The sequence below is a fragment of the Scyliorhinus torazame genome, chromosome 8 (assembly GCF_047496885.1).
Source record: "Scyliorhinus torazame isolate Kashiwa2021f chromosome 8, sScyTor2.1, whole genome shotgun sequence".
In the NCBI taxonomy this organism is placed as follows: Eukaryota; Metazoa; Chordata; class Chondrichthyes; order Carcharhiniformes; family Scyliorhinidae; genus Scyliorhinus; species Scyliorhinus torazame.
In genome coordinates this window covers 108,558,763-108,580,262 of record NC_092714.1, presented here as the reverse complement: position 1 = coordinate 108,580,262, position 21,500 = coordinate 108,558,763, and the positions used below count along the sequence as shown (strand labels likewise).

At 43.6% G+C, this 21,500-nt stretch overlaps 1 protein-coding gene across 2 annotated transcripts in view; it reads right to left on the bottom strand.

The window, feature by feature from the left end:
* Positions 1-1,457: 1,457 nt before the first annotated feature.
* The window catches only part of scaf4a (SR-related CTD-associated factor 4a), a 160,194-nt gene continuing 140,151 nt past the window's right edge, over positions 1,458-21,500 (bottom strand). Inside the window, exons 19-20 of one of the 2 annotated variants that reach the window (XM_072513999.1) lie at positions 17,355-17,528; positions 1,458-3,992 (exon numbers count right to left, since the gene is read on the bottom strand). In XM_072513999.1, the coding sequence (XP_072370100.1) occupies positions 3,130-3,992; positions 17,355-17,528 (1,037 nt within the window). In that variant the 3' untranslated portion in view covers positions 1,458-3,129. The remainder of the gene's footprint in view (positions 3,993-17,354; positions 17,529-21,500) is intronic. The other variant, XM_072514000.1, reaches the window with a different exon arrangement.

Below are 21,500 nucleotides of genomic sequence, written 5' to 3'. Positions count from 1 at the left end.
GAAGTGGCCTAGTAAGGCACTTGTTTTCATCAAATCATTCAAGAGGTCCCAAAACCACCTCCTCAGAACAATAAATTTTGGTCTTACCAGTGATGTCCAAAAGAGAAAAACAGCAATGGAAGGGGCTCTTTGTTAAGAATCGTCAAAGTTAGCGTTAAAGAACAACGGCAAGGTCAGAATTCTCAGGACAGCTATCAACTGGATCATCAAAATGGAAAAGAGATGAAAGGAGAATTCATGTAAGTCTTAAAATATTGTTTTAGCAAAGGATTAAAATAAACTGACGGGGCAGGGAATAAAAACAGTAGTTGATGATTAACAAGGTTACAATTAGATTTTTCAGTGGACTTACAGAAGTCACATGCAGAAATAAACTTTGCTGAAGATGTTCCAGACTGATCAAACCACCAGACAGAATATACAAAAAACTTTTCAGGGGATGCAAAACAATACTGAATCTGGGAAAACCCTGTTGCTTATCTGCATATGTGCCACCCCGAGCAGTCTGAACAAGCCATGGCCAGAGATCTGACTAAGCAGACCAGAGTTAAAGTCTCCAAACAGGAGGCCGATGCAATTGCAGGAACTGGTATCTGGTCTTTTCCAACCACAAGATGGAGCCCTGTTTTTTTGCAACATTCGTGACTGCAAAATTTCTTTGCATGAAGCATCCTATCCTGAAAAACAGTAAACCATTATATAAAATCCTACTGTTAACCCAAACCAGATAGAATGCTTGTGAAAATTGTGCAACGTCACTGTAAAGATTTTTTTGAAGGTGGCTTTGTAAGATTAAAACTCTACAGAAGCTATACATTGTTCAGTAAAACCTACAAATATAAAAACTATGATTACAAAACATGAAAAGTCAAAGATGTCCATTTTCTGAGTAACAAGAACAAACTGCTGTGGGAAGCAAGTCGTCCAAGTAGGTTAAGACACCAGTTTTTCATCTCTGGCTAATGAAAATGACACTCTACTAGCTGCATGCATATACAAACTTTAAATTTCCTCAAGTAGTATCTAGTGATGGAGCCGCAACATATATCTGGCAATCTCAGTCAGAGACAACACTATGTTGAATAGAACTTGCATTTATAAATTGCCTTTCATGTCTTAGGACACCCCAAAGTAATTTACAATAAATTATGACGGTAATTAGTCCTGTTGTTTGAAAACGTGGCAGCCAAATTAGACACATGATCCCATGAATAACAGTGAATGCATTGCCACAATCCATTTTTGGTTAGGTGAACTGTTGAAAAAATGGTGGCCAGTACACCAGGAGCGATCCCAAGACAGCACTCTCTCAATACTTCACGCAAGGTGTCAGCCTAGATTAGGTGTTCAGGATCTGAAGTGGGGCTTCAAACTGCAACCTTAACTCAAGAGTTTTACCCTAACCAAGGCTTGGTCTGAAATGGAAAAATTATAAACTTCTGAAACTGGAAGCAAAGTAGGTTGAAGAGGATTTCTACTGTTTATTATTTTTGTAAATGCATTCTTCGTATGTGCTTTTACAATTTTATTATAAATAGCAAACAGCAGAAGTATTCCCTATTGATGAACCAAAGTAGAGGGAACTCTACTTTGTACCATAAGTGTGCCATACTTCACCTGGGGGCTGCATGTTAGTAGTGAGTCCCCCATAAGGAACGGTTCCCTCAACAGTAACATCGCTCACACCATGAGCATATAAAATCACAAAGAAAATATAAAAACAAACTTGTCAACATAACAGGAGAAAATGAACTACAGTATCTTCCAAGATCCATTCAGAATATAATGTGAGTACAGCAGTGTGATACCAACCTCGTAAAGGTACAAAGTCACCATGGTTTTCCACCGGAAGTTTATGCTGTTTGAATAACCAAGACACCCAAGTTTTAACATTGCTTCCAAAAAAACATTAAACCCATTCCAAAGCAATTTATCAACATGTTTCACTGAATGAGCACATGCTTAATTCTGTGTGGTGTGGAAACTTGCTAAATGGATAGCTGCTTTGAATAAAATATATTTTGTTTGGGAGAAAAAATAACCATCTACTTCGCAATTTGAACGAAGCATTGATAGTTCAAACAGAATCCAGTGCAGAATCTTACTTCTGATAATGTCCCAAAATTAGATGGAAATAACTTCATACTTTCAGTGAGCCAAAATGTTGTCTTTTGTGTAAACAAGTGGGTGAATAATTTCCATGATTTTTTTTATGGTTAAAACAGTTACACAGCCATATATTAAATCTAAACAACATTCATTAACCCAGCTGCAATATTGATGTCTATTTTTAGAACAGTAAACATGTGATACTCTTTTTACAACTACATTGGCATCCAAAACAGAAGAAAACAGGAAAACTGTTACTTTTAAGAAACAGTCTGTATTTAAGGGAAAAGAACAAATAAACTTTCAAGAAACGTTCTAAAACAAAGTATTGTTCAGACCATTTGTTTCCTGATCTTGAGTGGGCAACTTTATAAGTTTTCTATACATCACCAGTGAAATACACTAATATTTTTATAATACACTTTGCAAAGCAATCTGTTTTGGGCTCTGGTTGGTTGTTCAAAAACAATTTCCATTTTTTTTTAAAAGAACGCATACTAATGAGAGTCTAATTTAGACTTGCTTCCCATATAGAAAATATCAAACTTTAGGGTGTTTCACAACCTTATTCTTCCATCCCAAGACATTCTTTTCTCCACAAGTCCGAGGAAGAATATCACACGCTCTAAAGTTTGTTAAGAAAATAGAGTTTATTAAAAACAAATCCCTAAGCTCAACTTTTGGAGGAGCTTTCACCGTTTGTTATCTTTTTAAATTAAAAAAGAATAGAAAGCACTTCTACCTTATGTCAAAGTTTTAAAAACGTACAGCAAAAATTTGATTTTTTTTTTTTTCCTGGTCATTGGGTGTTCAGGCTTCGGAGTAAATTGTGTGGTCATTTTGAATACTGGGGAAGGCAAACAATTTGCTTAAAACTTTTAAAACTAGACAGGACTGTGGGATAGCAGAAGCAAATACTTTATACATCATTTTTTATACAACTCTAAAGCTTCATTGCACAATAATGTGGTGCATATATCAATTACCACCACATCATGTGTTTATTACAATTAGTTTCTATCACTGAGCCCCATCAGCTGCACCTGAATCTTTTCTATCAGGTTGATTAGATGAGGTAGGCTCCAATTCCACCAACCCTGCCACTTTCAAATTCATATTCGGTGAATCAGATTCTCCTGTAGTAGATTCGGGCACTGGGATTGCGTCCGACTGTTTCATTATTTCTTCCTGTGTGCTGCCATTAGATTTGTGGTGCTTTTCATTACCCTCATCAGTGTCTTCAGGCTTTTCCTTTCCTCGCTGATCCATATCTCTATCCCTGTAAGATTCTCTGTCTCGTGAATCACGATCCCTATGTCCACTCGGTCGCCTATTTCTTTCTTCCGAGTCTCTGCTGTACCTGTCCCGCTCAGAGCTTCTTCTCCCCCATTCCCTTCTTTCACGCCCACCACTATGACGATCATGATCTCTTTCTTCATGACGATTTCCATACCGATCACGGTTATCGTTTTCATTTCGGTTTCCACCAAAAGGACGATTTCTAAAATCAGATCGGCCAAAGCGTTGCTCTTGGTCTCGATCCCTTCCTGGAGGAAAGCCATGCCTGTCATTCCTAAATTGTCTCCCATCTCTATCCTCAGCCACTCCAGGGCGACCAAAAACATTCTGGGGTGGAAAGGGGCCTCGCATGGCATGAGGCGGGGGTACTCCAAACCCTCCTGGCCCTGGAGGTGGTGGACCTCTGTGTAATAAATGTGGTAGCAAGGGACGTGGTGGAGCAACAGGAAACCTTTGCAGATGAGGTGGTGGAACTCCAGGAGGTCGCTGTAGCGGTATTAAACCAGGTCGCGCACCCAACAGACCAGGACTTGGTGGCTGCACATTCATTATGGGAGTATGCACAGAAGTTCCACTTTGATTCCCTGTAGATTAAACACAAAAGAAATACATTAAGTAAAATCATTAATTAACTTGTCTGCAGTGGAAAGTAAGACTGAAATTACCCAATGTTTCAACTCTGAACCGGTTCATATGAAATTCCTCACTCCAATATTTTAGCAGAGGTAGTTCCCCAATTAAATGGGTTACCATCTCCATAAAATAATGTAAACATTTCACACATTAACTGTTCATACATTATTCTTTCTTGCAGTTGCAGGGTCAAAGTTTCCCACTTCCTCCAAGCTCCAAAAAACATTGAATATAAAAATGCCTAACAAAATCTGTTTGTTAATGCCATTAGTCCAATACATTAACATTACATTGGAATTACTGAACAAAATATATTGAGCACTGCCTTCCTCATCCTCTGAACATAACTATCTCCACACCCTATTCAATATATCTCAACTGTTTTGAAAGCAGATAACAGGAAGACTATGCTGATATGAGGAAGCTGTTAAATGTACAAAAAGGCTGCAAAGACAAGGAAACAAATGAACTTTGCATGTGGAGACAGAAAGAGAGAAACTAAAGGGGGGTAGGCAAACTTGTAAATTTGAATAGGAATGAATTTTACTGAAATTATTTATGACAATGTTGAGGGCAGTTTGGAGCACAGAAGGGCTATACCCATTATATCTTGAGGCATTTTAAGACAAGATACTCATCATTGTATTCAGCTGCTGTTGATATATTTAAGAATGGTTACACCAAAGAAGACTGTTCTGCCCATCGTGTCCATGCAGGTTCTCTGCGAAGAGTAATTTAGTTAGTCTCCCTCCTCTGACCTTCGCCTGTAGCCCTGCAAATCTGATTCTTCAGCTAATTACTGAATTACCCTTTGAAAGCGGATCTGCCTGCACCACACACACAGGCACTGCATTCCAGATTCTAAGCACTTGATGCACAAAAATATTTTTCTTCATGCTGCCTCTGGTCTATTTTCCAATCACATTATATTGGTATCCTCTGGTTCTCAATCCTTCCAGCAATGGGAACTTTCTCCCTATCTTCAATGTCCAGGCCCTTTATGATTTTGTTCAAAACATACGAAGAGACTTTTTCCGCTACTTCCTGAACATCTCAGGGACGGTGAATGATATCCTACAATTCATTTAGTTGGCCAATACTCTCAAAAACAATTTGCAATTTCTGAAGAAAAATAGAGGAAACATGAATTTAAATCCGATGTAATAACAAAAGTAACTTTGGCTACCATTGTTACTAAACTAAACAAATATTTTGTAAATTGACATTGTCTTTCAAGGAAGAAGCATATGGAGTTTTCTTGCCATAATTTGAGACAATGGACTTATAGAATCGTAGAATTTAGAGTACAGAAGGAGGCCATTCGGCCCATCGAGTCTGCACTGGCCCTCAGAAAGGACACCCCACTTAAGCCCACATCTCCACCCTATCCCCGTAACCCCACCTACTTGCTATTGAAAGATTGTGCCCTAAGTTTTGAAATTAATGTAGTTTGATTGGAATGGGATATTGTCTGAGAAGGTTAATTCTTCCTTCGGTGAGGAGTAGCTCAAAAATTCAAAGGATTGGCTTTCCCAAGGCAATAGATCGATCAGGAAAACTAGGTGGCCGAGTCACATTACCATACAGTCTCTAATAGGATGGGAGATCTTCCACGTGTCAACTTCAAATATGTCACCCTATTCTTTAAACAAAACTAATATACTGCTGATAATACAGGTAATGTATCTGGGAGACTAGTTAGAGGCTGTGGAAATCAGGAACATGCACTGTGATCCGTGACTGGTTCAGACAATACAGGACTCAAATCTGGTACAGAATGGTAAACCATTACAAAGACCCATTGGGGAGCCAATTCACACAAGAGATTTCTTGTAAAGCCAACAACTTTCTCTTTCCATTTCACACCATTCAAACGAAAGATAAAATGCTGGAAAATCTCAGCAGGTCTGGCAGCATCTGCAGGGAGAGAAAAGAGCGAACGTTTCGAGTCCGATGACTCTTTGTCAAAGCTAACAGAGAAAGTGGGAAATATTTATACTGTGGTGTGAGAATGAAAGATGAGTCACAGCCACAGAAACCCAGGGCAACCGGGTGCTAATGGCCACAGAAACCAAGGGGAAAAGGCGCTAAAGGCAGTCCCCAGAGAGAACAAAAGATGTGAAAGGCCAAACAGCAGAGAAACTAACATCAGAGGGTGAACTATAGATGTGGGGGGAGGGGAAGGGGTGAAAGGGTCAATCAAAGATGGTCTTTCATCCAAAGCTATTTTTTGACCATTCAATATATGATTTAATAATGTACAATGAAAGTACAATATAGGCTATAAAGGTCAAATTTGAATGCTGAATACAGAGTTAAAGGCAGGATTCTTGGAAGTGTGGAGGAACAGAGGGATCTTGGGGTCCACGTACATAGATCCCTCAAAGTTGCCACCCAGGTTGGTAGGGTTGTTAAGAAGGCGTATAGTGTGTTGGCTTTCATTAACAAGGGGATTGAGTTTAAGAGCCGAAAGGTTTTGCTGCAGCTTTATAAAGCCCTAGTTAGACCACACTTGGAATATTGTGTCCAGTTCCGGTCGCATTATAGGAAGGATGTGGATGCTTTGGAGGGTACAGGGGAGATTTACCAGTATGCTGCCTGGACTGGAGGGCATGTCTTATGAAAAAAGGTTGAGGGAGCTAGGGCTTTTCTCACTGGAGCGAAGAAGGCAGAGAGGTGACTTGATAGAGGTGTACAAGGTGATGAGAGGCATGGATAGAGTGGATAGCCAGAGACTTTTCCCCAGGGTGGAAATGGCTGTCACGAGGGAACATAATTTTAAGGTGATTGGAGGAAGGTATGGGGAGATGTCAGAGGTAGATTCTTTACACAGAGAGTGGTGGGTGTGTGGAATGCACTGCCAGCAGAGGTGGTGGAGTCAGAGTCATTAGGGCCATTTAAGCGACTCTTAGACAGGCACATGGACAGCAGTAAATTGAAGGGGTGTAGGTTAGGTTGATTTTAGATTAGGATAAATGGTCGACACAACATCATGGGGTGAAGGGCCTGTATTGTTCTATGTTCTATAATAGAAATATCTACGTCAACTGGACCTTTGGCACCATGACAAAAGGAAAGCCTGAAAAGTTGTTTGACTGCCACTGAACCAAAGATCACTGGACCAGGGCGTAACCAGCCCACAAACAAAATTTAAAAAATAGTAAAGATCTTGGCCTCCACATAGAAAATCAGAATGCAGGTATCATCTTTCCTACCTGCACTAAAATAGGCATTTTTCGGAAACCCGTGCCAGTATTTAAACCCTGACTGGATAATTGTTACAAGCAGGGGGAGAATCAGAACCTCAGAATTCAGCCATCAATGCTTAGCACTACACCTAATCTAGCTCACTTTACATGTTGCCAGTATCAAATGCAGACCACATGTACTCAGCCCCCATCCAATATGCTAGTAGAAGCATCAGCAGACTCTTTTTATTTCTTTAGTATCTGCTTATAACACTTCAGGTGTAAGACATCAAATATGTAATTCCTCTCCAGCCAAATTCAATGCCTACTTTGAACAGATCTCATGACCTCTGTAACGATCCGGGATTCTACCACCAGATTAATTCTACAGCAGCCTTCATCTAAACAGCCTATCCTCACATGGCAATGCGAACCAACCAATCCAGAGGACGATGAACCTACAGAGAGGCCAATTTGGTCTTACCAGATATTGAACAGTTTTGTCTGCAGTATTCTTACACCTGGTGTTACTGAGCTCCTAGGAGCCAATATCAATCGATGCCCAGTCTTTTAATGATTGAATAAAGCAACTTTCAGGGCTAGCCTTCTCAACAGCTAAACAGCCAATTGCCAAGGAGTGCTGAGCCATTTCTGGCACACTATACTGAAAAAGATAAAAGTCTGCAAGAGATTCAAATGGTTTGTCAATATTCAGAGACAAACATCTCATTAGCCTGTTGCCGATCTAATTTATATCACAACAGATTCTTGACTGTGCAGATGCTCATTTGAGCATACTGTATCAGCAATTGATCCTCTGTTGACCTTCAAATTCTACCTTCGGGGCTGATCTAATAATACATGATGTGGAGATGCCGGCGTTGGACTGGGGTGAGCACAGTACAAAGTCTTACATCACCAGGTTAAAGTCCAACAGGTTTGTTTTGATGTCACTAGCTTTCGGAGCGCTGCTCCTTCCTCAGGTGAATAAAGAGGTATGTTCCAGAAACATATATATAGACAGATTCAAAGATGCTTGGAATGCGAGCATTAGCAGGTGATTAAATCTTTACAGATCCAGAGATGGGGTAACCCCAGGTTAAAGAGGTGTGAATTGTATCAAGCCAGGACAGTTGGTAGGATTTCGCAGGCCAGATGGTGGGGGATGAATGTAATGCAACATGAATCCCAGGTCCCGGGATACATGGAATCAATTGGGGAGTATGGAGTGAGGCACTGCATAGGGTAAACGGGACCTCCTCTTGTGCAAGGATGAGCCTGATACAGTTTAAGGTGGTGCACAGGGTGCAAATGACTCGGGCGAGAATGAGTGGCTTTTTTCAGGGGTAGCGGATGAGTGTGAGAGGTGTGGGCGCGGTTGCGAAGAATTGGGAAGGTTCTGGGCGGAAACGTTCACGGTCTTAAGACAGGTTAGTGGAGGAGGAGGTGGACCCGGACCCTTTGGTGGCGATATTTGGGGTTTCAGAGAAGCCGGAGCTTATGGAGTGGAGGACGGCCAATGTCTTGGCCTTCGCCTCTCTGATTGCACGGCAGCGAATTTTGCTGGAGTGGCGGTCGGCAGCACCACCGGGGGTAGCGGCTTGGTTGGGCGACCTGTATGATTCCTGCGATTAGAGAAGATAAAGTATGAGTTAAGGGGCTCTTCAGGGGAGTTTGAGGAAAGGTGGGGGATGTTTGTGACTGTGTTTGAGGGGCTGTTCGTCGGGGGTGAGAAAGGGGAAAAATCTGTAGACTGTATAGTTGATTATTGGGAAGTATGTTTCCCGGGTGTTTATTCACTGTAATCTGTTTTAATACATGTTTGTAATAAAATACATTTTTAATAAAGATTCCTGAGCTGTAAGTGCAAGTCAGAGGTTAGGAATCTGTAACAACTAACTCACCTCTTGACTCATCAAAGTTCACCATCTACAAAGAGTAAGTCAAGAGTGTGGTGGAGTACTCTTAACTTGCCTGGGTGAGTACAGCTCCAACAACTCGAGAAGCTCAACACCATCCAGGACAAAGCAACCCATTTGCTCAGCACCCCATCCACCACCTTCAATTCCTCTCCCTGTATCACCAACATGGTTGTGTTGCTTGCTGCAGGATTTCCACATACAACTCTTCTAGCTGCTTTTGAAAAATATGGCAATGGTAGGCACAGACAGGATTCAACTCAGAAACGTGAAAACTTAGTTGATGCCGCTAAAGTTTATCAGTGAGTAGGCTTCCATTTCACCAGTGTGAACTTGATTCTTGGATTAGATCTAAATGATGTTCACTATTCAGTTTCCTCTTCTGTTAACACTCTCTCCTTGTAACGACTAAAATATATTTGCAGTTTTTGGGATAAAAATCCCAATATGCTGATTGCCAGTGGTTAGCACGGCAACAGGGACCAGAGTTCATTTCCGCCCGTGGGTGACTGTGGAGTTTGAATGATTTGGGTTTGTATTGTGACCTACTTTTGATTGGAAATTATGGAGATCAACAAATGTTCAGCTATTTTGGGGAAGTGGGGGGGTTGAGAGTCCACTGTTGAGATTTGATCCCTTGCCTGCCAAGGATATTAATAAAGATGATTTTCTTCAATACAACTGCAATGTTACTGTTTTTATTCATTCAAGGAAAGTGGCCATTGCTGGCTAGGCCAGTGTCTATTGGCTGTCCCCAATTGCCCTCGAGAAGGTGATGGTGGGCTGCTTTCTTGAACCACTGCAGTCCATGTGGTGTAAGTACACCCACAGTTATGGGAGTTCAAGGACTTCGACCCAGCTTCACCAGTTTGACAGCTCATTTTTAGGCATACCTGGAGTTGCTCCTTGCATGCACTCCTGCACTCTTCATTGAACCAGGGTTGATCCCCTGGCTCGCTGGTAATGGCAGAGTGGGAGATATGCCGGCCATGAGTTTAGATTGTGGTCAAGTACAATTCTGCTGCTCCTAATGGTTTCCAGCTCCTCCTGGATGCCCAATCTTGGGTTGCTATATCCATTCGAGGTCTGTCCCATTTAGCACAGTAGTAGCGCCACAGAACACGATGGAGAGTATTCTCAATGTGACGAGGAGACTTTGTGTCCACAAGGGCTGTGCGGTGGTCACTCTTACCGATATTGTCATGGACAGATGTATCTGTGGCAGGGACACTGGGGAGGATGAGGTCAAGTACGTTTTTCCCTCTTGGTGGCTCCATCACCACCAGCCGCAGGCCCAGTCTTGCAGCTATGTTCTTTAGGACTCGATCAACTCGGTCTGAGGTTTACACAACTGAGCCACTCTTGTTAGTGGATATTAAGAGTCCTGCCCAGAGTACATTTTGTGCCCATGCCACCCTCAGTGCTTCTGTCAAGTTGCATGGAGGAGTAGTGATTCAGCAGCTGATGGGGTCAGTATGTGATAATCAGCAGGTGGTTTACCTGCCATGTTTTACCTGATGCCAGGAGACATCATGGAGTCTGGAGTCAATGTTGAGGACTCCCAGGGCAGCTCCCCGCGACTGTATAAAACTGTGCTACCGCCACCTCGGCCGGGTCTGTCCTGCTGGTGGGATATGACATATGTGATGGTGGTGATTGGGAAATTAATTGTAAGGTATGATTCCGTGAGTATGACTATGTCAGGCTGTTTGCTTGACTAATCTGTGAGACAGCTCTCCCAATGTTGGCACAATCCCCCAGATGCCACTAGGGAAGACTTTGTAGGGTTGACAGAGCTGCGTTTGCTGTTGGTTTCCAATGCTCAGATTGATGCTGGGTGGTCTGTCCGGGTTTGTTTACTTTAATAGACTGTGTAGAGCAGTGTTCTTCAAACTCGGGGGCGCGACCCCTGGGTGGGTCGCGGGCGTGTGTCGGGAGGGTCACCAAGCCGTCCTCCACGGCGCTCCCGATCGAGCAAATCCCCGCACAGTAGCCAGCTTTTAATAACGCCGGCTGCAAGCGGCCTTCAAAATGGCCACGAACATGTAAAAAAAATGTGCCCGCATTGCGCATGCGCGCCGAAGATCGGGCAGACCTGCGCAGGGCAGCCGCTATTTTCTTTAAACGGTCGCAGCTTTTTGTTTTACAAGTTCGTTTTTTAAAAATTCATTTTATTCATTTATTTTATTCTTTTCTTTTACAAGTTCGGGGGCTTTTATTTATAAAATTTTACAGGAATAAAATGCAGAACTTTGGACAGATGGAGACTCCATACTTTCCGACACCGGAAGGCTTCACTTTCATCCAACAGGTTCCATTGGAGGAGCGTGTACAAGGGCCAAAGGGACCCAAAACCATTTCCTCCATTTTTGTCAGCAGCAAACAAGGTAAGAGAAAATGCGGGTCGCTCAGGTCGGCCAGGTTGGGTCCCGAAGGTTGGCCGGTTGATAAAAATGCGTCCCCGGGAAAAAAGTTTGAAGAACACAGGTGTAGAGGTTGGGCAGCAAGGTAGCAGTGGATAACACTGTGGCTTCAAAGCGCCAGGGTCCCAGGTTCGATTCCCCACTGGGTCACTGCCTGTGCGGATTCTGCACGTTCCCCCCGTGTCTGCGTGGGTTTCCTCCGGGTGCTCCGGTTTCTTCCCACAGTCCAAAGATGTGCAGGTTAGGTGGATTGGCCTTGCTAAATTGCCCTTAGTTTGCAAAAAGGTTAGATGGGGTTATTGAGTTACGGGGATAGGGTGGAAGTGAGAGCTTAAGTGGGCCGGTGCAGACTCGAAAGGGCGAATGGCCTCCTTCTGCACTCTGTGTTCAATGATACAACTGAGTGTCTTACCAGGCTATTTCAGAAGGCATTTAAGAGTCAGATTGCAAACAGATTATCAAAAAGCAAAAATTAGGGATTACTTAGTGCCTTGGTACTAGTGACATTGAATTTGTTCCTAATTTTTCTTCATTTGGAATGAAAATGAAAAGAAATGAAAATCGCTTATTGTCACAAGTAGGCTTCAATGAAGTTACTGTGAAAAGCCCCTAGTTGCCACATTCCGGCACCTGTTCGGGGAGACTGGTACGGGAATTGAACTGTGCTGCTGGCCTGCCTTGGTCTGCTTTTTAAAAGCCAGCGATTTAGCCCCGTGCTAAACCAGCCCCTGGTTTAATGTCATTTTTATTTATTTCTGTTGAGAAGAATCAGCTTGTGAAATGTAATCCATACTTCAACGCAAGAAGCATCAGGAATAAGGTGGGTGAACTGAAGGCATGGATCGGTACTTGGGACTACGATGTGGTGGCCATCACAGAAACTTGGATAGAAGAGGGGCAGAAATGGTTGTTGGAGGTCCCTGGTTATAGATGTTTCAATAAGATTAGGGAGGGTGGTAAAAGAGGTGGGGGGGTGGCATTATTAATTAGAGATAGTATAACAGCTGCAGAAAGGCAGTTCGAGGAGTATTACCCTATTGAGGTAGTATGGGTTGAAGTCAGAAATAGGAAAGGAGCAGTCACCTTGTTAGGAGTTTTCTATAGGCCCCCCAATAGTAACAGAGATGTGGAGGAACAGATTGGGAAACAGATTTTGGAAAGGTGCAGAAGTCATAGGGTAGTAGTCATGGGCGACTTTAACTTCCCAAATATTGAGTGGAAACTCTTTAGATCAAATAGTTTGGATGGGATGGTGTTTGTGCAGTGTGTCCAGGAAGCTTTTCTAACACAGTATGTAGATTGTCCGACCAGAGGAGGGGCAATATTGGATTTAGTACTGGGTAATGAACCAGGGCAAGTGATAGATTTGTTAGTGGGGGAGCATTTTGGAGATAGTGACCACAATTCTGTGACTTTCACTTTAGTAATGGAGAGGGATAGGTACGTGCAACAGGGCAAGGTTTACAATTGGGGGAAGGGTAAATACGATGTTGTCAGACAAGAATTGAAGTGCATAAGTTGGGAACATAGGCTGGCAGGGAAGGACACCAGTGAAATGTGGAACTTGTTCAAGGAACAGGTGCTACGTGTCCTTGATATGTATGTCCCTGTCAGGCAGGGAAGAGATGGTCGAGTGAGGGAACCACGGTTGACAAGAGAGGTTGAATGTCTTGTTAAGAGGAAAATGGTGACTTATGTAAGGCTGAGGAAACAAGGTTCAGACAGGGCATTGGAGGGATACAAGATAGCCAGGAGGGAACTGAAGAAAGGGATTAGGAGAGCTAAGAGAGGGCATGAACAATCTTTGGCGGGTAGGATCAAGGAAAACCCCAAGGCCTTTTACACATATGTGAGAAATATGAGAATGACTAGAGCGAGGGTAGGTCCGATCAAGGACAGTAGCGGGAGATTGTGTATTGAGTCTGAAGAGATAGGAGAGGTCTTGAATGAGTATTTTTCTTCTGTATTTACAAATGAGAGGGGCGATATTGTTGGAGAGGACAGTGTGAAACAGATTGGTAAGCTCGAGGAAATACTTGTTAGGAAGGAAGATGTGTTGGGCATTTTGAAAAACTTGACGATAGACAAGTCCCCCGGGCCTGATGGGATATATCCAAGGATTCTATGGGCAGCAAGAGATGAAATTGCAGAGCCGTTGGCAATGATCTTTTCGTCCTCACTGTCAACAGGGGTGGTACCAGGGGATTGGAGAGTGGCGAATGTCGTGCCCCTGTTCAAAAAAGGAACTAGGGATAACCCTGGGAATTACAGGCCAGTTAGTCTTACTTCGGTGGTAGGCAAAGTAATGGAAAGGGTACTGAAGGATAGGATTTCTGAGCATCTGGAAAGACACTGCTTTATTAGGGATAGTCAGCACGGATTTGTGAGGGGTAGGTCTTGCCTTACAAATCTTATTGAATTCTTTGAGGAGGTGACCAAGCATGTGGATGAAGGTAAAGCAGTGGATGTAGTGTATATGGATTTTAGTAAGGCATTTGATAAAGTTCCCCATGGTAGGCTTATGCAGAAAGTAAGGAGGCATGGGATAGTGGGAAATTTGGCCAGTTGGATAACGAACTGGCTAACCGATAGAAGTCAGAGAGTGGTGGTGGATGGCAAATATTCAGCCTGGATCCCAGTTACCAGTGGCGTACCGCTGGGATCAGTTCTGGGTCCTCTGCTGTTTGTGATTTTCATTAATGACTTGGATGAGGGAGTTGAAGGGTGGGTCAGTAAATTTGCAGACGATACGAAGATTGGTGGAGTTGTGGATAGTAAGGAGGGCTGTTGTCGGCTGCAAAGAGACATAGATAGGATGCAGAGCTGGGCTGAGAAGTGGCAGATGGAGTTTAACCCTGAAAAGTGTGAGGTTGTCCATTTTGGAAGGACAAATATGAATGCGGAATATAGGGTTAACGGTAGAGTTCTTGGCAATGTGGAGGAGCAGAGAGATCTTGGGGTCTATGTTCATACATCTTTGAAAGTTGCCACTCAAGTGGATCGAGCTGTGAAGAAGGCCTATGGTGTGCTCGCGTTCATTAACAGAGGGATTGAATTTAAGAGCCGTGAGGTGATGATGCAGCTGTACAAAACTTTGGTAAGGCCACATTTGGAGTACTGTGTACAGTTCTGGTTGCCTCATTTTAGGAAGGATGTGGAAGCTCTGGAAAAGGTGCAAAGAAGATTTACCAGGATGTTGCCTGGAATGGAGAGGAGGTCTTACGAGGAAAGGTTGAGGGTGCTAGGCCTTTTCTCATTAGAGCGGAGAAGGATGAGGGGCGACTTGATAGAGGTTTATAAGATGATCAGGGGAATAGATAGAGTAGACAGTCAGAGACTTTTTCCCCGGGTGGAACACACCATTACAAGGGGACATAAATTTAAGGTGAAAGGTGGAAGATATAGGAGGGATATCAGAGGTAGGTTCTTTACCCAGAGAGTAGTGGGGGCATGGAATGCACTGCCTGTGGAAGTAGTTGAGTCGGAAACATTAGGGACCTTCAAGCAGCTATTGGATAGGTACATGGATGACGGTAAAATTATATAGTGTAGATTTATTTGTTCTTAAGGGCAGCACGGTAGCATTGTGGATAGCACAATTGCTTCACAGCTCCATGGTCCCAGGTTAGATTCCGGCTTGGGTCATTGTCTGTGCGGAGTCTGCACGTCCTCCCCGTGTCTGCGTGGGTTTCCTCCGGGTGTTCCGGTTTCCTCCCACAGTCCAAAGATGTGCGGGTTAGGTGAATTGGCCAATGATAAATTGCCCTTAATGTCCAAATTGCCCTTGGTGTTGGGTGGAGGTGTTGAGTTTGGGTATGGTGCTCTTTCCAAGAGCCGGTGCAGACTCAAAGGGCCGAATGGCCTCCTTCTGCACTGTAAATTCAATGATAATCTATGATTAATCTAGGACAAAGGTTCGGCACAACATCGTGGGCCGAAGGGCCTGTTCTGTGCTGTATTTTCTATGTTCTATGTTCCAGTAAACTGATATGCAAAGTTAGAACTATAGCAAACTGAAGATTGCGAATCTTTAGCTCCACAAGAATGAACTATGCAACAATATTAGCCATACATGATGGAGCAAAGATATTTCAGAGACAGCCAGAACAACAGCAAATAATTTTTAAACAAAGGTAGATTTTTCATTTAAGTAATTAAACCCCACTGTGAACCAAAGGTTCCACTAAAATGCACAAGCTGATGAACCAATTGTATCGAATGGAATCTTATCAGGCCCTCTCAACCAGGCATTGTCAAACTCGGGGGCCCGACCAGTGGGCAGGTGTCGGGAGGGTCGTGTCGTTGGGTCACGGCGCTCCCGATCGCGCAAATCCCCGCTCAACAGCCGCAGCAGCCGGCTGTTAACTATGCTGGCGGCAAGCTGCCTTCAAAATGGCCACGAACATGTAAAAAAAATGCAGACGCACTGCGCAAGCGTGCCAGATCATCGGTACGCATGCGCAAAACTTTTTTTTTTGCGGCTGCTTTTTTTTTTGTAAACAGTCCCAGCTTTTTTTTTTTAAACAAGTTCGCGGGGGCGGGGGGGGGGGGGGGGGGGGTTATTCATTTCATTTTATTTTTATTTTTTTCATATATTTTTTCATTTTATTTTTATTTTGTTTTACAAGTTCGGGGCGGTTTTATTTGATAAACTCTTACAGGGAAAAAATGCAGAACTTTGGACAGATGGAGACTCCATACTTTCCGACACCAGAAGGCTTCACCTTCATCCAACAGGTTCCATTGGAGGAGCGTGTACGAGGGCCAAAGGGACCCAAAACCATTTCCTCCATTTTTGGCAGCAGCAAACAAGGTAAGAGAAAATGGTGGGACACGCAGGTCGGCCGGCGTGGGCCGCGAAGGTCGGCCGGCGTGGGTCCCGTAGGTTGGCCGGCGTGGGCCGCGAAGGTCGGCCGGCGTGGGTCCCGTAGGTTGGCCGGCGTGGGCCGCGAAGGTCGGCCGGCGTGGGTCCCGTAGGTTGGCCGGCATGGTTCGCGAAGGTCGGCCGGGTTAAGTCCCGATGGTTGGCCAGTTGGTAAAAATGGGTCCCCAGAAAAAAAGTTTGAAAAACACTGCTCTAAACAACCAATTGCACACTTATTTTTATTACCCAGTGGACTGTATATGCCCATCACTTAATGCCAAAAGCAGGAGTAAAGAAATGGAAACTGATGTGAATGGAGAGTTATTTAGATAATCTAGGATGATTTTTTTTGGTTCCAGTTGGAATGTCTCAAAGGAATAAGCATTTATCTGGCTTTTCTTCTGCATCTTACTTAACCTGTGACAGATGGGAGCATAACCAGGTGAAAAAAAGCACAATTGTTCTGCAGTTCAGCATTCCTAAATTAATTATAATCAGTTTCAATTATATATCATTTTGAAAACTTCAATCTCTGGCGGTCAATTCAAAAGTATGTTATAATATTAGATTGGGGTTTTCAGTGGAACTGTAAATATGATATTCAAATAGTGAAAACTACAAAATCTAGATATTTGCCCACACAAAATCAAAACACAAGCTATATGAATAGAACTATTCGCTACCTGAAGGATAGTGTGCACATATTTATAAATTATATTAATGCCACATGCATGCAAGTAGCTATTTATTGAATATTTAGAGCAATAATTACTGTGCTGTACAATGCCTTTGAAATTAAAGACGTGATCAACTGCATGCATTGCATAACTAATCATACAGCCTTCAATAAAACTTGCTTTGAAACATTTTATTTGCTCTCCCGCTTCCCTTTCTGAAATTCCAAGATGGATGGGCTTACCAATAACAGGCATGCTGGTACCTCCCAGCCCTGGGTTATGTCCCTGAAAAGGTCCAAAATATTTGGTACCATCTGATACGTCCTCCCTGTTTCTCAGCGTAGACATTAAGGTCGGGGTCAAGTTCCTCAGTGAGGAATTCTTTGCACTATCTTCCTGGGAACCCAGTGATGTTGCTGGATAAAATTATATCTGATCAGTATGCATTTATGAGAGATAAACGTTCAAATTATTTAAGAAATTTCACAAATAATAAATTGTATTAAATATTTATTGTATTACCAGAAAGAATAGATTTTTCAGTTTTACAAATAGTAATCACATTTTGTGAAGTGAGGATTATGTAATACCTGCTGACTTATAAGGAGCATTTTGATAATAGCACACAATTCTACTGGACTACTTTCAACAAATGTATTGATCTGACATGTTGCTGCCATCTGCTTTTCCATTCAAATTCTGAAGGATGGTGAAACACTCTTAAAGTGAGAAATATTTGAATATACCCTTAAAACATATCAATCACAAGTCAAGTTCAAACTTAAGTTCAGAACACACAAGTCTGCCTAAACCGAAGAATCACTCCTCAATGATGTGTATAAAAATAATATAGGAGCTTGGATTTTCTGATCGGGGCGATTCTTTAGTAAGGCGTGATTCCCACATCATGGAGTAGGTAGGCCATAGAATACCACAGAATTCTTACAGTGCAGAGGAGGCCATTCGACCCATCAAGCCTGCATAACCCTCCAATACTGCATCCTACCAAGGTCCACTCCCCCACCCTATTTCCGTAACCTAACCTGTGCATCCCTGGACAATATGGGGCAATTTAGCATGGCCAATCCACCTAATCTGCACATTTTTGGACTGTGGGAGGAAACCGGAGCACCCGAAGAAAACCCACGCAGACACAGGGAGAGAAAGTACAAACTTGAGGTCCCTTGAATCCAATCTACTTTCTGACCCCAGGATCATTTTGCAACTGGGTTTTCCAATTTCCACCAAGGGATTGGGCTAAGCTGTGGCCAGGTGCTAACTGCAGCAAGCTTGGAGACCTGGCTTTTGTACCCAGTGCAAATGTTTGAATTAATCCATGCAGATATTTCACATATCTTTTCAAGTCCACAGAGCACAAATTCACCAGGAAGTATCCAAGACCCTGGTGGAATCACCTATCATTTTAGCTGGAAATTTGTGCCCCAGCCTAATTATTTGAAACGGAATATAGTGAGGCTTTACCTAATACCACATCCACTCACACCTATTCCTGCTGGCATAGACAAAGTGCTTTAGAACCAATTATATTCCAGTAAGCACAGCAGAATGAGCTGCAGCAGCAATTTTCATTGGAGTTGTTAAGGGCAGTTATTGGCTATAACTCTGAAGTAGGATGGGCAGCACGGTAGCACAAGTGGATAGCACTGTGGCTTCACAGCGCCAGGGTCCCTGGTTCGATTCCCCGCTGTGCGGAGTCTGCATGTTCTCCCCACTGTCTGCGTGGGTTTCCTACTGTGTGCTCCAGTTTCCTTCCACAGTCCGAAGACGTGCAGGTTAGGTGGATTGGCCATGATAAATTGCCCTTTGTGACCAAAAGGTTAGGAGGGGTTATTGGGTTACCGGGATAGGGTGTAAGTGAGGGCTTAAGTGGGTCGGTGCAGACTCGATGGGCCGAATGGCCTCCTTCTGCACTGTATGTTCTATGTTACTATGAAATGAAATGAAAATCGCTTATTGTCACAAGTAGGCTTCAATGAAGTTACTGTGAAAAGCCCCTAGTTGCCACATTCCGGCACCTGTTCGGGGAGGCTGGTACGGGAATCGAACCGTGCTGCTGGCCTGCCTTGGTCTGCTTTAAAAGCCAGCGATTTAGCCGAGTGTGCTAAACCAGCCTGTGTCTCCCTGTGTCTTATGCTATCACAACATATGGTGCGCTTTGAAATCTTGTTCATCAACTGAATGCAAACGTTATAGCTGCAGAACTCCATAACATCGGTTTGAAAGGGTTTTTTTTCAGGATCACATGGAACCACAGAAAGCTTACGGCATAGAAGTAGGCCATTGTGTCTGAGCTGGTTGATAAACGAATCATACAGCCTACAGGGGAAGCGGTGGCATAGTGGTATTGTCACTGGACTAGTAATCCAGAGACCCAGGGTATTGCTCGGGGACCCAGGTTCAAATCCCACTACGGCATAGAAATATCTGGAATTAAAAGTCTAATGATGACCAAGAAACCATCATCGATTTTTGTAAAAACCCATCTGGATCACCAACATTGTTAGGAAATCTGCCACCCTTTCCTGGTCTGGTCTACATGCGACTCCAGACCCACAACAATGTGATTGACTCTTAAATGCCCTCTGAAAAGGCCTAGAAAGCCACTCAGTTGTATTCTACCGCAACAAAAACACAAAAAAGGAATTAAACTGGATGGACCGCCCAGCATCGACCCAGGCACCGGAAACTACAACGGCAAATTCAACCCTGCAAAGTCCTCCTTACTAACAACTGGGGGTTTGTGCCAAAGCTGGAAGAGCTGACTCACAGACTAGTCAAGCAACAGCCTGACATAATCATACTCACAGCATCATAACTTGCAGACAATGTCCCAGACACCACTATCACCATTCCTGGGTATGTTCTGTCTCACCAGTAGGACAGACCCAGCAGAGGTGACGGCACAGTGGTATACTGTCAGGAGGGAGATCTCAACATCGGCTCTGATCCCCGTGAAGTCTCATGGCTTCAGATTAAACATGGGCAAGGAAACCTCCTGCTGATTACCATATACTGTCCACCATAAGCTGGTGAATCAGCACTCCTCCATGTTGAGTACCACTTGGAGGGCGCAGAATGTACTCTGGGTAGGGGATTTCAACGTCCATCACCAAGAATGGCTCAGTAGTACCACCACAGACCGAGCTGGCTGTGTCTTAAAAGACATAGGTGCTAGACTGGGACTGCAGCAAGTGGTGAGGGAACCAACACGAGGTAAAAACATACTTGACCTCATCCTCACCATCTGCCTGCTGCAGATGCATCTGTCCATGACAGCGGTAGAAGTTATCACTGCTCAGTTCTTGTGGAGTCAAAGTCCCATCTTCACATTGAGGATACTCTCCACTGTGTTGAGTGGCACTATCATTATGCTAAATGGGATAGACTTCAAACAGATCTAGCAAAACAAGGCTGGGCATCTATGAGGCACTGTGGGTTTCTATAGCTGCAGAATTGTATTCAACAATCTGTCTCTTCTGGAGGTCCCCAGTATCACAGATGTCAGTCTTCAGCCAATACGATTCACTCCACTTGATATCAAGAAACAGCTGAAGGCACTGGATACTGCAAAGGCTACGGGCCCTGTCAATATTCCGGCAATAGTACTGAAGACTTGTGCTCCAGAACCTGCTGCACCTCTAGCCAGGCTGTTCCTGTACAGCTACAACACTGGCATCTACCCAGCAATGTGAGAAAATTGACCAGGTGTCCTGTGCACAAGAAACAGGACAAAGTACCAGCCTCCCCGAACAGGCGCCGGAATCTGACGACTCGGGGCTTTTCACAGTAACTTCATTGAAGCCTACTCGTGACAATAAGCGATTTTCATTTTCATTTCAAATCCAACCCAGCCAATCACCACCCTACCAGTCTACTCTCCATCATCAGCAAAGATGATGGAAAGAGTTATCAAGCAGGACTTACTCAGCAATAACCTGCTCACGGACGCTCAGTTTGAGTTCCGCCAGGATCATTCAGCTCCTGACCTCATTACACCCTTAGTTCAAACATGGACAAAAGAACTGAACTCCAAGGTGAGGTGAAAGTGACTGCCCTTGACATCAAGGCATCATTTGACTGAGTATGGCATTAAGGAGTCTTAGTTAAATTGGAGTCAATGGGAATCAGCGGGGAAACTTTATGCTGGTTGGAGTCATACCTGGCACAAAGGAAGATGGTGGTAATTGAAGCTCAATTATCTGAGCTCCAGGACATCACTGCAGGAGTTTCTCAGGGCAGTGTCCTGGGCCCAACCATCTTCAGCTGCTTCATCAATGACCTCCCTTTCACCATAAGGTCAGAAATAGGGATGTTTGCGGATGAAGGCACAATGTCCAGCGCCATTCGCGACTCCTCAGATCATGAGG